General features: G+C 34.0%; 1 protein-coding gene across 1 annotated transcript; it reads right to left on the bottom strand.

Moving 5' to 3' along the window:
• Positions 1 to 1,138: 1,138 nt before the first annotated feature.
• LOC122586512 (receptor-like protein kinase FERONIA) lies at positions 1,139 to 3,973 on the bottom strand. The gene has a single exon (XM_043758496.1). It carries the CDS (start codon positions 3,904 to 3,906, stop codon positions 1,318 to 1,320), a length of 2,589 nt encoding a protein of 862 aa, XP_043614431.1. The 5' UTR covers positions 3,907 to 3,973; the 3' UTR covers positions 1,139 to 1,317.
• Between the last annotated feature and the right edge of the window lie 8,884 nt (positions 3,974 to 12,857).

Raw genomic sequence — 12,857 nt, 5'->3', positions numbered from 1 at the left:
AGGGACGAGCTAAACGAGCCCACTGGGAATGCTCTTGCTTGACTTCAAAAGTCTTCTTAAGATAATGGGAACTTAAAAATAAGAAAGTCATTATACATTGTGCAGTAGGAGTTGTACCATGTTATATGAGATGCCATTTTGGATTTTCTTTCAATGACTTATTAAGTGCTCATACATATATACATATATACATAATATAGAAAAAGACTTGTGTAGTTGTGTGTAATTATTATCACTTAAGCTACTCCCTATTAAATTGCTTCTATGCAATTTTTGTTTGTTCATATCTTTGTTATGCAAAGAATGTCATGTAGCCTTAGCCCTTAGGTATGTTGAAGCACTTTTCGGCATACATTTGACAGAATTTTTTTTGTAGATATGTTATCTTCAATTATTATTAGTCGTAAATACATATGTCCAATAGTAATGTTATGAATATTAAAAACCCGGCGGCTTACATATCTAGGTGCTTAATTTTCAAAACTAGATTTTATTCATAAAAGAATGTTATTTAAGTTAAAAACGAAAAAATAGCACCTATTCTTGGCTTAAATGTATATATACTGCCAATGTAGTTACCTACATTTCAAACCCAAGTGTTGTCTTTTCATGATTCTTCTAAGTATAAAATGTATGGCCATCAACTTTGACAATATTATTGGGTATGACCATCCAGCTTCAAATGGTTTTGCTGAAGTAACATTACTTAACCTCTTTTGTTCTCATTATATTGTTTATACACATTAACATATATATATATATATATATCGCATATTTAATATTATTATATACCTTTTTCCATCCCAACAATGGTATTAACTTTTTCAGTTGATTTACTTAACTTTAGTTGGTTTGCAAATTGTGAGCTAAAATTGACTTAGAAACATAGCAACCACCTTTAAACTCAGTTGACAATCTTGTTGTAATCTGATCAGGTTTTAGCTTTCTACTCGGTTCAGTACAGCCGGGGCTTTGGGGCGTAATAGTTAACTAACACGATAAATGTCACAGACCCGTATGGAATAGAACACATTGAGCCAATTCTTGTCTGTAACTTTACTTGTAAACAAAATAAAGTTTACCAAACTTCATCGGCTTAATTTTGATTTATATTTGTTCTCTATGCTATGCTATGCTATGACTGTTAAAGCACCAATTCTTAAATGAAAGAACAACATTTAAATTCGATATAGTCTAATCAGAATTCTATAAATACAATAATCGAAATCTAAAAATATAGGATAGATAGTCTGACTCTGTAGGAAAGCAGTACCACCATATATCCTGAATGGTGGCTTTAAGTTCAACATTCATATCTCACCTTCCTTCTGGCTTCAGAATTTCTGAGAAAACTGTTTCTGATTTGAACCCTTCGTAGCTGCTACTAAGCGATGATGTGCCATTTCTTACTGCAGTTGATCCCGAGAACAACTCATCGTCCGTTGTGGTTACCTCACCTTGCATCAGAAATGGAAGTTCCTGATTCTCTGGCACGGTCTCACTAACCCTCCTTTCAGCAGCTTCTTGTAGCTCCAATGCAAACTCAAGTCCCCAAACTACTTCATCCATAGTTGGCCGGTCACTTCCATTATCCTTCAGACAACTAGTCGCGACCCCTCCAAACTTCCTTAAACACTCGGGTGCAATCTTACCCCTTAGTTTTGGGTCAACTATCTGTTTCAGGGTCCCTTTCTGATAACATGATTTTCCATACACTGCCAAACTCACTTGTTCTTTGGGCAGCCCAGGAATCATAACAGGTCTTGCACACAACACTTCAAGCAGAACAACTCCAAACGAGTACACATCAGATTTATCCGTGAGTTGCTGAGTTCGGTAATATTCAGGATCAACATATCCCATACTACCCTTCACCACGGTGCTAACATGGTTTTGTGCTTGGTCTCTTGGGCCAAGCTTAGACAAACCGAAATCGGACACCTTAGCAACCCAATTTTCATCCAGTAAGATATTTGTGGACTTGACATCCCGATGAATGATTGACCGCTTTGCACCCGTGTGGAGATAATGCAACCCTTTGGCCGCGCCAATGCAAATACGAAGACGTCTTTTCCATGGCAGAGGAGGTTTGTTTGTTTTATATAGATGTTCCCTTAGAGTGCCATTAGCCATGTAATCATACACGAGTATCATTTCTTCCTCATCATCACAGTATCCAATCAGGGACACTAGTTGGACATGACGTAATTTCGATAACATAACTATTTCCGTGTGAAACTCGTTTAATCCTTGGCTGGAGGATTCATTTAGCCGTTTGATTGCGACAGTGGATGTAGCGTTGTCTATGTGCCCTTTGTACACTTTACCAAACCCTCCGTTGCCTATCACGCAATTGTCATTAAATTCATCGGTAGCAACCTTTACTTCTCTAAGTGAAAAACGACGGCATCGGTCTGATGGAAGTGTTGAATGGGTAGACTTTGTAGATTTTGATTCACTATAAGCAGGACCATAGGATGACATATCGTCAGCGGCTGTGCCATAGTGTTTGACTTGCCTTCGTCTCCGTAAAACTATAAGAATTAATATAGATAACAAAACTAACGCTCCTACGGCACCTCCAATTATTACGGCATATGGAGTTTTGTTCTTGCTCTTATTACTGGGACTTGCAGGCGGGGATGTAGAGCTAGGTTCTGGGTTGGGGCCTGCAAGATTACCTATCCAGCTGAGCTTAAAAGCTTCCAAACCATTCAGATATCCATCATAATATGCTTCCGAATAGGCGTTGGGATGCAATGCAAGCCACAAATCTTGCTTGCTTGGGCGGCCATCTGGGCTGTCGACATGCACAACATAATCCTTGAAAAAAGGATACCCTCTACCTTGGGTCCCGTAGAATGGATCAAAATCTTTTTCAACGGTTTGATTTTTAATGAAGATATAAAATCGCACCTGTTCCCTTTTTGTGTATTGTGGTATGATGTTGCAAAAATGGAGCCTGAGCATGTAATTAAACCCAGAATCAACTGGAAGTCTCCAAGTCAGGTTGTACTGGTCAGCCAGTTTGCCCATACTCCTTTGGGTTTGGTAAACTTGCTCGGGTGCCGTATAATTCGGAGTCTCGGTGGTGTACGTGATCGGAGCCTGGTACGGATAAGGCGTCAACCCAAACGCTCCACCATATATGTAGTTATCATCTTGATCCCAAAACCGGTACATACCTGTATCATATTTACCGGATATTTGTCCCCCGCCCATGTTTAACCGGTATATATTTTCAAGAGCCGTATTGTTATCAATAACGGGTCCATTAATCACACCAATGGGTTTCGGTTTTATAGGATTATTGAAATACAGATCGTCGGGCATTGAGACGATTTCAATACCATTGATGAAGGCATATGAGTTGGGCGAAGGTGTAAAGACAACGTTTAGTGTTTGTGTATTGTTTACATGGATGAGGAATTCCTTGACAAGTTTTGCATCAGGGCGAGTCTCTTTTTGAAACAACACGTGTAGCAAGGCACTGAAGTTGGTTAAAAGAGAGTAGCCATTGGATGATACAGAGAAGAAAGATGTTTTCGTATCAAGGTTGGAGTAGTTGGTTGGATAGAAATGGAGGCGGAGAAATTTGGGCCCTGGAGACACTGGAAAAGTGTAGGTGAATGATGAAGTGTTAAAGATTCGGGCAGTGGAATAAGGGATTGCATCCACATCAGAAGGATCTTGAGATGAAGCTTTAAGTGAAAAGGAAGTGGTGGTGAAGTCGGAAGGTACAAATTTGGAACTTTCATCACCCTCCCATCTCTGATTGGAATTGGAAATGGAAAAGCTGGATGAACCACAGTCAAGAAGGAAGTGTTCGGTCGCTTTGTAAGGTTGTGCGGTGGTGAAGATGAGGAGGAGCAAAGAGAAGAAGAGTGGTAGACCGAAGGCGAACATGGTGGTTAAAGGAGCAGTAAGGATGTTTGATTGCTTGAGTACTCAGAAAGGTGTAACTCTTAATTAGTGTTTTATAAATAATACTAGCAATAATGGTAGTATTTGTCACAGATGCTTGTCTGCTTGCTTCAAGAGTAGACTTGGAAAGTCTTCTTGGGTGGTCCTTATTTGGATTTGTGTGTTAGTAACTTGTGAAATATCAAATATGAGTTGTGACATTAGAAAATGACATCCTCATAACTTGATATTTGGTGTGGAAAAAGGAGATGCCACAAAAATCCATTTGAATGAGTCAATATTCCAATAAAGAATATATATAATAATGAATAAAGTTGATGGCTATGGAGGGCAATGACCTCCACCCTTCATAATATGAGATTACTTAGATAGCTTTATCCACATATTTCTTGGAGCTGTTTACTTGAACTTTATAAACAAGAAGTATGCTAGAAAACCCATACGATTTTGTATGAAAACAACAATATTACTTGGTGAGATCTATTTCATACAAAGCTTACATTTCCAACCAGGGAGATAGTATTTGTCTGTGTCATGAAGACCACCCGAGATAATTAACAAGAAGTGATTGACTTAAGATCTGAATATACATATAGATAAATCCTTGTTAATGCTTAATAAGGAAATCTAATGTAGGAACTTATTATGGGATAGAGTGAATTTAAGAATGATATCTACTAAATTGGTTAAGTAAACCTCTACTAAATTGCTAAGTTCCACCTTAGGTGGGGTGTGAAAGAGAACAACCTTTTTAAGAAGATTAAAGAGGCGATTATTTTCATATATTGCTAAGTTCCACCTCGATATATTTTCATAATTTTTTTTCAAATAAAAAGTCATTTAGAAAAAAAAAATTCCTCGATGATCATACGGTGGACTTCGTCCGGAAGAGTATTAATAAGGTGTAGTTGGTAGAGTAATATGTAATAACGTGATAGATAATAGGAGATAATAGGTGATAAGGCGATACACCTAACGAGCTCCTTTATCCGTCATGGCTCCACTTTGGATTGGTAGGCTTCGTTTGTTTTACGGGTACGCCCTTTAAAATTTTACATATATTCTTTTTGGAATGAGTTCTTATTAAAAAGAAAATTAAAAAAACAAAGTAAAAAAAATGAAAGAAGAAAGGGGAGAATAAAGAAAAATGTGTTACTAAGATTTGTTTTAACTTTCCTCATAAATTTTATGCAAAACTGTAGAATACCTTCGCTAACTTATGTAAAATGTTGCGTGACATCGAGACATATGCAAGTAAACAAAAGGATAGTAATATCGATATCATGCAGTGACGAATCTAGCATTGCACACAAGGTATGTCCTTACTCCTTAACTTAGTTTAGACTGACAAATTAAAAGGTTGGGATGCGTCCGATGATATTGAAAACATAAAACGTAAGTAATGGTAGTATTTAATCTCTTAGTAATTATTCATAAATTTAAAACATTATCACTTTATCTTTATTTATAACATTTTACATGTCTATCCATTTTCATAATACAAACATATCATTCAAACATTATATATATAGAAGATATAACATATACCCAGATTTGCTAAACTATGCAGTTATTAAATATTAAATTAAATAAATATATATCGAAAATACATAAGGTAGGAAAAATTCTAAGGGTATCTACTAATACACGAAAACAGAATTGAGATATTCTTGAAACGACACGTAGCGTATTCCTTGATCGACACGTGTCATTTTAATTAATTTATTTTTTTTCAATTATTTTTTTTAATTCAAATTTCTTTATGATACAATATATATATATATATAGTTACAATATTTGTAACCACGGTTACAAAGTACAAACACCTTCCTAGATCCCTTATATTAAAACCCCAATAAAATATATGAAACAACCCGGCCACTTTGTCTTCTTGCACTTTATCTTCTCCGGTGACATAAACACAGTAGTCGATTTTCTTTTAAAAGCTATATGAAAATCAAAATCATCAAACTATTATCCCTTCACAAAACCTTAAAATCAAAACCTTAATCATATGAAAACTTGATTGGATGAGTTCTCTCTCAGAAACAGATTTTCACGCAAGGTAGGTCTCGTAATTATATTTTAGGTAGTTCTTCGAAAATTTCTGATGTTACTTACATGTATGCTAGATCCGCCCTTGTATCATGTCTTTTGAATATTTGCTATTATCAATTGTGTAAGTTTTGCTGTAAGCATACAGTGTGATAAATTAAATATCTCAAATTAGACTTTTATTCGATCTACGTACGCCTATGGACTATTGAAACTACTAGAACTTTATTCCATCAAGCAAATTAATATTGCACGTACAAATTACAAATACAATTATGACAGTAGTATTATTACATACATATATATGGCTCTACATATACATACATGCATATATAGATATAAAATATACACCGGCCTAATACGCAAGACAAGGATTAATACAGAAGGGTTAAACAAGACCTCATCACCCCCGGTTCCTTTCTGGGTTCAGCAATGACCATTGATATCTATGCATCTCACCTTATTGACATTGTACGGCACCTTTTTTCCGGAGCAGTCATTGGCAACACACATGGGACCGTCTAGAGCTTTATAAGTGATTTTACTATTATAACCTTGAGCAAGGCTGTCGGAATATGTTGTTACAAGAATCCGTTGATGTTCATGCGTATCCATCAGAAACTCCACCGTCTCTTCTTCAACGAAACCCTGCAGGCCCTCTGCCGCCATAGTACCATTGCTTGCCACATGAATGGAAGCATCACAGTCTTTGATGATCAAGAGTAGGATCATGATGATGGTTGATAATGAAAATAAAGTAGTGATGAAGTTTCTTCCTATCTTCAACATTTTCGTTGTTGTCTTGGTGTGTTTTTTTAGGATATATAATAATATATCTATGCTTGTTGTTGTTTATATATATAAAAGCTGAAAATGGCTTTTTGGTTTTGGGGGACAATAATTCACAGTGGATCCAACTAGACTAGTAGTAATTGGTTAATAGGAGTATCTACAATATTATATTTGCGGTTGGAAATATCCTTGGCATCCTTGGCGATAAGTGTTGCTTTATGGTTCATAATTGTCCAGTGTCCCGTCAAAACTCTACCTTATAACATTGTTAAAGTAAAATAAAATGGGTGGGTAAAGATAAGTGGTGATCACCGAATAGTCAAACTTTTATAATTTGTTGATGCTGTAATATTATTTGTAGTTACTCATCAATAGTTCCAATAGGATAATCAATCAATTGTATGGCTATGGAGTGAACCCTTATCCACCTCTCATAAAATGAGATTATTTAATTAGATGGCAAGTTATCAGCTTAAATAGAATGAATTACAAATAACTTTATCATTTTTTAAGTATATATTCCTTTACGTTGAGAAAATCTTAACTCTTGAATTAAAATCAAGGAAAAAGATTCAAAGATAATCTTTAAATCTTGTCCATTGATTTTGATCCAAAAGTCAAGATTGATTTAACTTGACCCCTCAAGTTATTTCTAACTTGAGGGAATCTCTACCCTTAGTCTTTCGTCAATTGCATATATATTATTTTTAAAGCAACATTAAATTTTTTAGTGACTTAATTTTGGGGAATATGTAGTCACTGAAAATGTCCAGCATCCTAGTGTCAAATTTCTACCTACGCATACATACGCACAATAAACAGTCATGTTAATTTTTTTATTTTGTTTTTGAAAAGTATCTTTCCAAAAACTCAAAGTTTTAGGTCAGAAAGTTTATGGAATTTCGCCAAATAGGTTCTATTTGTTCTCCCTTGAATAAGCTTATTGGACTTTAAACTTCATTTGTTGTCTCATGTGGGCAATAGCCCCCAATATGATTCATACATAAGTATGAATGTATGTATATCTATATGTATATGTGTATATATGGATCATGGATGTATGTTTGTCTTATATAATTTAAAAGCTCAATTTCTAGTGTTCGTCTAATTATTGGGCCTATTAAGCCCAATATGTTTACCACTTGTGTAAATTGACCAAATGGGTTGGGGAATATGTAGTCACCGAAAGTGTCCAGTATCCTAGTGTCAAATTTCTACCTACGCATACATACGCACAATAAATAAAAGTATCATTCCAAAAACTCAAAGTTTTTGGTCAGAAAGTTTATGGAGTTTTGCCAAATAGGCTCTGTTTGTTCTCACTCGAATAAGCTTATTGTACTTTAAACTTCATTTGTTGTCTCAGGTGGGCAATAGCCCCCAATATGATTCATAGATAATTATGAATGTATGTATATCTATATGTATATGTGTATATATGGATCATGGATGTATGTTTGTCTTATATAATTCAAAAGCATAGATAATTATGAATGTATGTATATCTATATGTATGTGTATATATATGGATCATGGATGTATGTTTGTCTTATATAATTCAAAAGCTCAATTTCTAGTGTTCGTCTAATCATTGGGCCTATTGGGCCCAATATGTTCACCACTTGTGTAAATTGACCAAATAGGTCGTGTGTATTTGTTTTTCACTCGAATGGACCTATGTGTTTGTTTTTCACTCGAATAGACCTATTGGGTCTTAAATCTAGTTTTGTTATCTCATGTGGGCCTAATAGGCTCAATATGATGCATCGATATGTATGTATGTATGTATGTATGTATGTATGTATGTATGGATGGATGGATGGATAGATGTCTTATAAAACTCAAAAGCTTAATTTTTAGTCTTCAACTAATCATTAGGCCTATTGGGCTTTCAACACTCATTTATATATATATATATATACACACACACACACACACACACACACGTAGATTCTAGTTAAATTAGAGTAAGTATTAAAGTTTAACAAATAATACAATAGGTTATCTTCACTTTAAATCACCGTGCGCATGAAAATCATCATACATCAATCTACATACTTATGTTTCGTGAATCTTCTTGCATCAGTTTTATCAATTTTTCGATCGTTCGCCTCTACCTAATGTGCCTAGTGTGTATATAACGCATGTATTATGGTTGTATGTGTCCGTTCTTCGCTCGAAGGGGCCTGTTGGGCTTATAACATCGTTTGTTGTCTAAGATATACATACATACATATATATATATATATATATATTAAAACAGTAGTTAACCGAGCTTTTTAAAGTCCTTTTCAAAAGCAAAGCTATGTTAAAACATTACCATGAAGGATTTGAGCGTGACATCTACATTTTATTTTTATTTTTACAATATTTATTTGAGGACGACAATGTCGATGCCAAAAGAAAAGTTGACTTTCCAAGTCAAAAGAGGACCTTTTTTGGTTGTTTAGTGGACTGTATATACGTGTCGACAAAATAAACATAACCACACATGGTTAGAGATGAAACATATAAAAAGATACTCGAAGTCCGGGTTTGAATTGCCAGGTTTTATGATGCAGGCCCAAGCGTAGAAGAACAAGCCTTAGTGTATTTGGATAACCTAGATAGTTGGTTTGGTCAGTCTAGCTTGTCACACCCCCAAAATATTTAATTTTGCGGAAACGAAAGGTGTGAACAATTTGAGTAATCACAATCACACATTATAACAAACGACCTATAAATGAGACGTTATTGGATTTTATTTATAAATGAAGCATTTCTTTACAAGCAAAGTGGATACGTTAATAGAACTTGAACAACTACCTTTAACACAAAAAAAATTAACTAATCAAAATGCTCTGTTTCTCTAATGTATGCATATGAGACTCCAAACCAAGCCTGCTCCGATACTGCCTGAATTTTCTGAGAATACAGTTTAAAAGACGTCAATATAAAGTTGGTGAACTCATAGGTTTAATATAGTGTGGTGGATAATAAGGTTTTAGTGATACCCTCACCAGTATAATCCCAATGATATCCATGATCATTGATCCGAAATCCTTTTGGAAGTTTATTTCCATAATAGATAAGTCATAATATAAAGATAGATAGGCATTCTATCGTAATGAAAACTTAATTGATATTCATCCATAGGTTAACTGTTAATACGGAAACTTAACAGATAATTCACATGATAACAATATATAGGTTGCTACTGCAACCACAAGATTTTCTCAGATAATTCTTATCATAATAATACAAAGGTTTGTGTTAGAATTTTAGAACCTTGTAATTTCCATAAGACGATATATGTATATAAGTCTTTACTGCCATCACAGAACCTTAATATATATATACTTCACATCCTAACAATATATAGGTTTTTACTGTCATCACAGAACCTTAATATATACTTCACGTCTTAACAACATAAAGGTTATCACTGCCATCACAGAACCTTATATATATTTCACGTCTTGACAACATAAAGGTTATCACTGCCATCACAGAACCTTATAATTTTATAATTCATATAATATTTTCTCAAATCCAAGCATATTAAGTCATAATAGAACATACCATTTCCTCAACACCGAGATAGTAGTTTAACACATTTATTCCTCAGATTTAAACCCGTGTGTTCATATAAGACTTTCTTTCACGAAATTTTCCCAGAGTGTATCCATAAAAATGATATCCAATTTGTATATAACGTTTTCTCCAAATAGTGCATCTTAGTATAAAACAATTTAGACAATGTATTCTCAGCCCAAAACGTAAAACAGTTAAATAAGGGGCTATGAGTCTCACCTTAGCAGCAATGAAATGAAGTGATGAAAATGTAATGAGAAGATGAGCAAGTCAAGTAGCCAATTCGAGAGATCCTAAACACAATATGATTTATTTACTTTCTCGTTTCAAACCTAATTAAACTATAAGGTTATTTATTAATACGTTTGTCAACGTAACTAGTTTTAGGTCTTTTCAATAACCTTTGTAATTTATTCTTGAAATATTTATAAATGATATCTCATTCATCTTTATAAAATCCTTAAAAAGGTTTTGTTGAAATGCAGATAATAAGCTAACAATTAGCTAAAGATCAGAATGAGAATAAAGAGACACTTGATAGTATTTCTTTGGATTGATACGGAATGTATTCAGAGACGAATACGAGTATGTATATATATTTAATATATAAAGGAGAGATACTTTAAATAGTAGGATTATATTCAATACAAGAATGTATTAATTATAAAATGAAGAGATACCTTAAATGGTAGGAAAAACCAATATTATATTTCAAGTTGTGTTAGGGTTGACGTGGGTCGTGTAGTATCCATACGGTGAACCAAGTTGCGTTTAGAATGTGAATCGCAAACCGTTTGCGAACTACAATCCGCTCCGTTGGTATACCCCAGAGATGCTAAAGGTCAATGGAAATCACGTTTAGAAATATAGTACGGTCAAAAGCGTATCAAGGATATATTCTATGGGTTAAGTATCTAGGAGTGTAAGTAACTTTTACATTTTTCCTATTGTGTGAATGTAACTTTTATTTGGTTCATTGTATGTAACTAACCTGCTAAATTTGAACGATTAATGTAAAATTTTTACGTTGACCAATCAAAAACTTCAACTTGGCAGCTCATATGGTGTGTCACGTATACACTTTTACATTAAGCGTTCAATTTAGTGAGATAGTTACATACAATGAACCAAATAAAAGTTACATTCACACAACAGAAAAAGTGTAAAAGTTATTTACACCTCCAGATACTAAACCCTATACTCTATCTTTAAACAAGAAATCATAATATGAAATAATTCACAGATTGTGAAATACGATTTATATAAAACTAGAATAGTTAAATATACAATTTTACATTTATTTGTATACCATAATTAGTATATAAAGGTATTTATTAAAAGTGATTTACTCATGTATTTCTACAAAAGTGCCAATAATTCAATATTCGTATAAAAACGTTATTTAACGTATTTAAATGTAAATACATATCATTTGAGTATAAACTAAGTTGACAAGCATTTAAATAAATAACATATAGTTTTAAAATCATAGAGCAAAGTATAGTAAGATTTCGTAGAAACACTTACAAGTATGATGAGCTTATGATTTCTAAGATCAAAATAACGACGTATTGAAGAACACCGATTAATATTGATTGAATTCGGCAAGAGCTTGGAATTGAAATCTTGAAGAAAACCTTAATATCTCAGACCTATTTGGGCATTATAACAGCCCCTCTTGGTGATCTTGGAATACTTAAAGATAACAAGTTTCCATGAGAATTTCCTTGCATTTTAAGATCAAAGTGACTTTTCTTTACTTAGAACTTCCATGAGCTCAAGATCATTATTATTATGATTAAGGGAGGGGAATGAGTATAGAGTTGTGGAATACCAATGGAGGGAGAGAATTTTGGGAGGTGTAATTTGGAATGAAGACATAAGGCTTGTATTTATAAGATAGAAATACTTGGAAGTTAATTATGAATGGTGAAAAAGGTGGTGGTGTGGCCGTGGCTTTTGAACCAGTGGCGAAGCTAGAAATTTTTGAGTGGGGGGTCGGGATCTAAATTTTTTTTTTCCTAACAGTATTTTTCAGGTAATATGTTCGGGTCAGTGATTCGATTCGGGTCGGGTAAAAAATTAGATACTATTATTATAAAAAAAGTTTCAATCACAGCAAAACTAAACATTTGTCCAAGACAAGTAAACATTAAAAATGAGACAAACGGTTGGTACCTGGTTCGATTCACTAAAGAAATTAGAGTTTAGTCTTTCGATCTTTAAGAACCTTGAATTCAGTGTGCTAAATTTTTAATTAAGTAATGAGTTTTAGTTTGGGCTAAGTAATTTTGTTGGCTTATGTAAAATGTAATGGATCAATTTTATTGCTTAGTATATAAAAAAATTTTCACAATTAAGATGGGGGGTCAAAACCAAGTATATCGAAATTTTTCTACACGAAAACAATATACCCCCTACATCGCAAAAAAAATTTCGGGGGGTCGGGCGCCCTCCTGGCCCCTATGTAGCTACACCCTTGTTTTGAACAAAGAAAGGAGAAGATTTTTGCT

Source organism: Erigeron canadensis, chromosome 2 (assembly GCF_010389155.1).
Source record: "Erigeron canadensis isolate Cc75 chromosome 2, C_canadensis_v1, whole genome shotgun sequence".
NCBI lineage: Eukaryota > Viridiplantae > Streptophyta > Magnoliopsida > Asterales > Asteraceae > Erigeron > Erigeron canadensis.
The sequence above is the reverse complement of the archived record's forward strand: the minus strand, read 5'-3'. Positions and strand labels throughout refer to the sequence as shown.

Coding starts and splice junctions, on each gene's coding strand:
- LOC122586512 (XM_043758496.1), bottom strand. CDS start 3,906: ATGTTCGCCTTCGGTCTACCACTCTTCTTCTCTTTGCTCCTCCTCATC.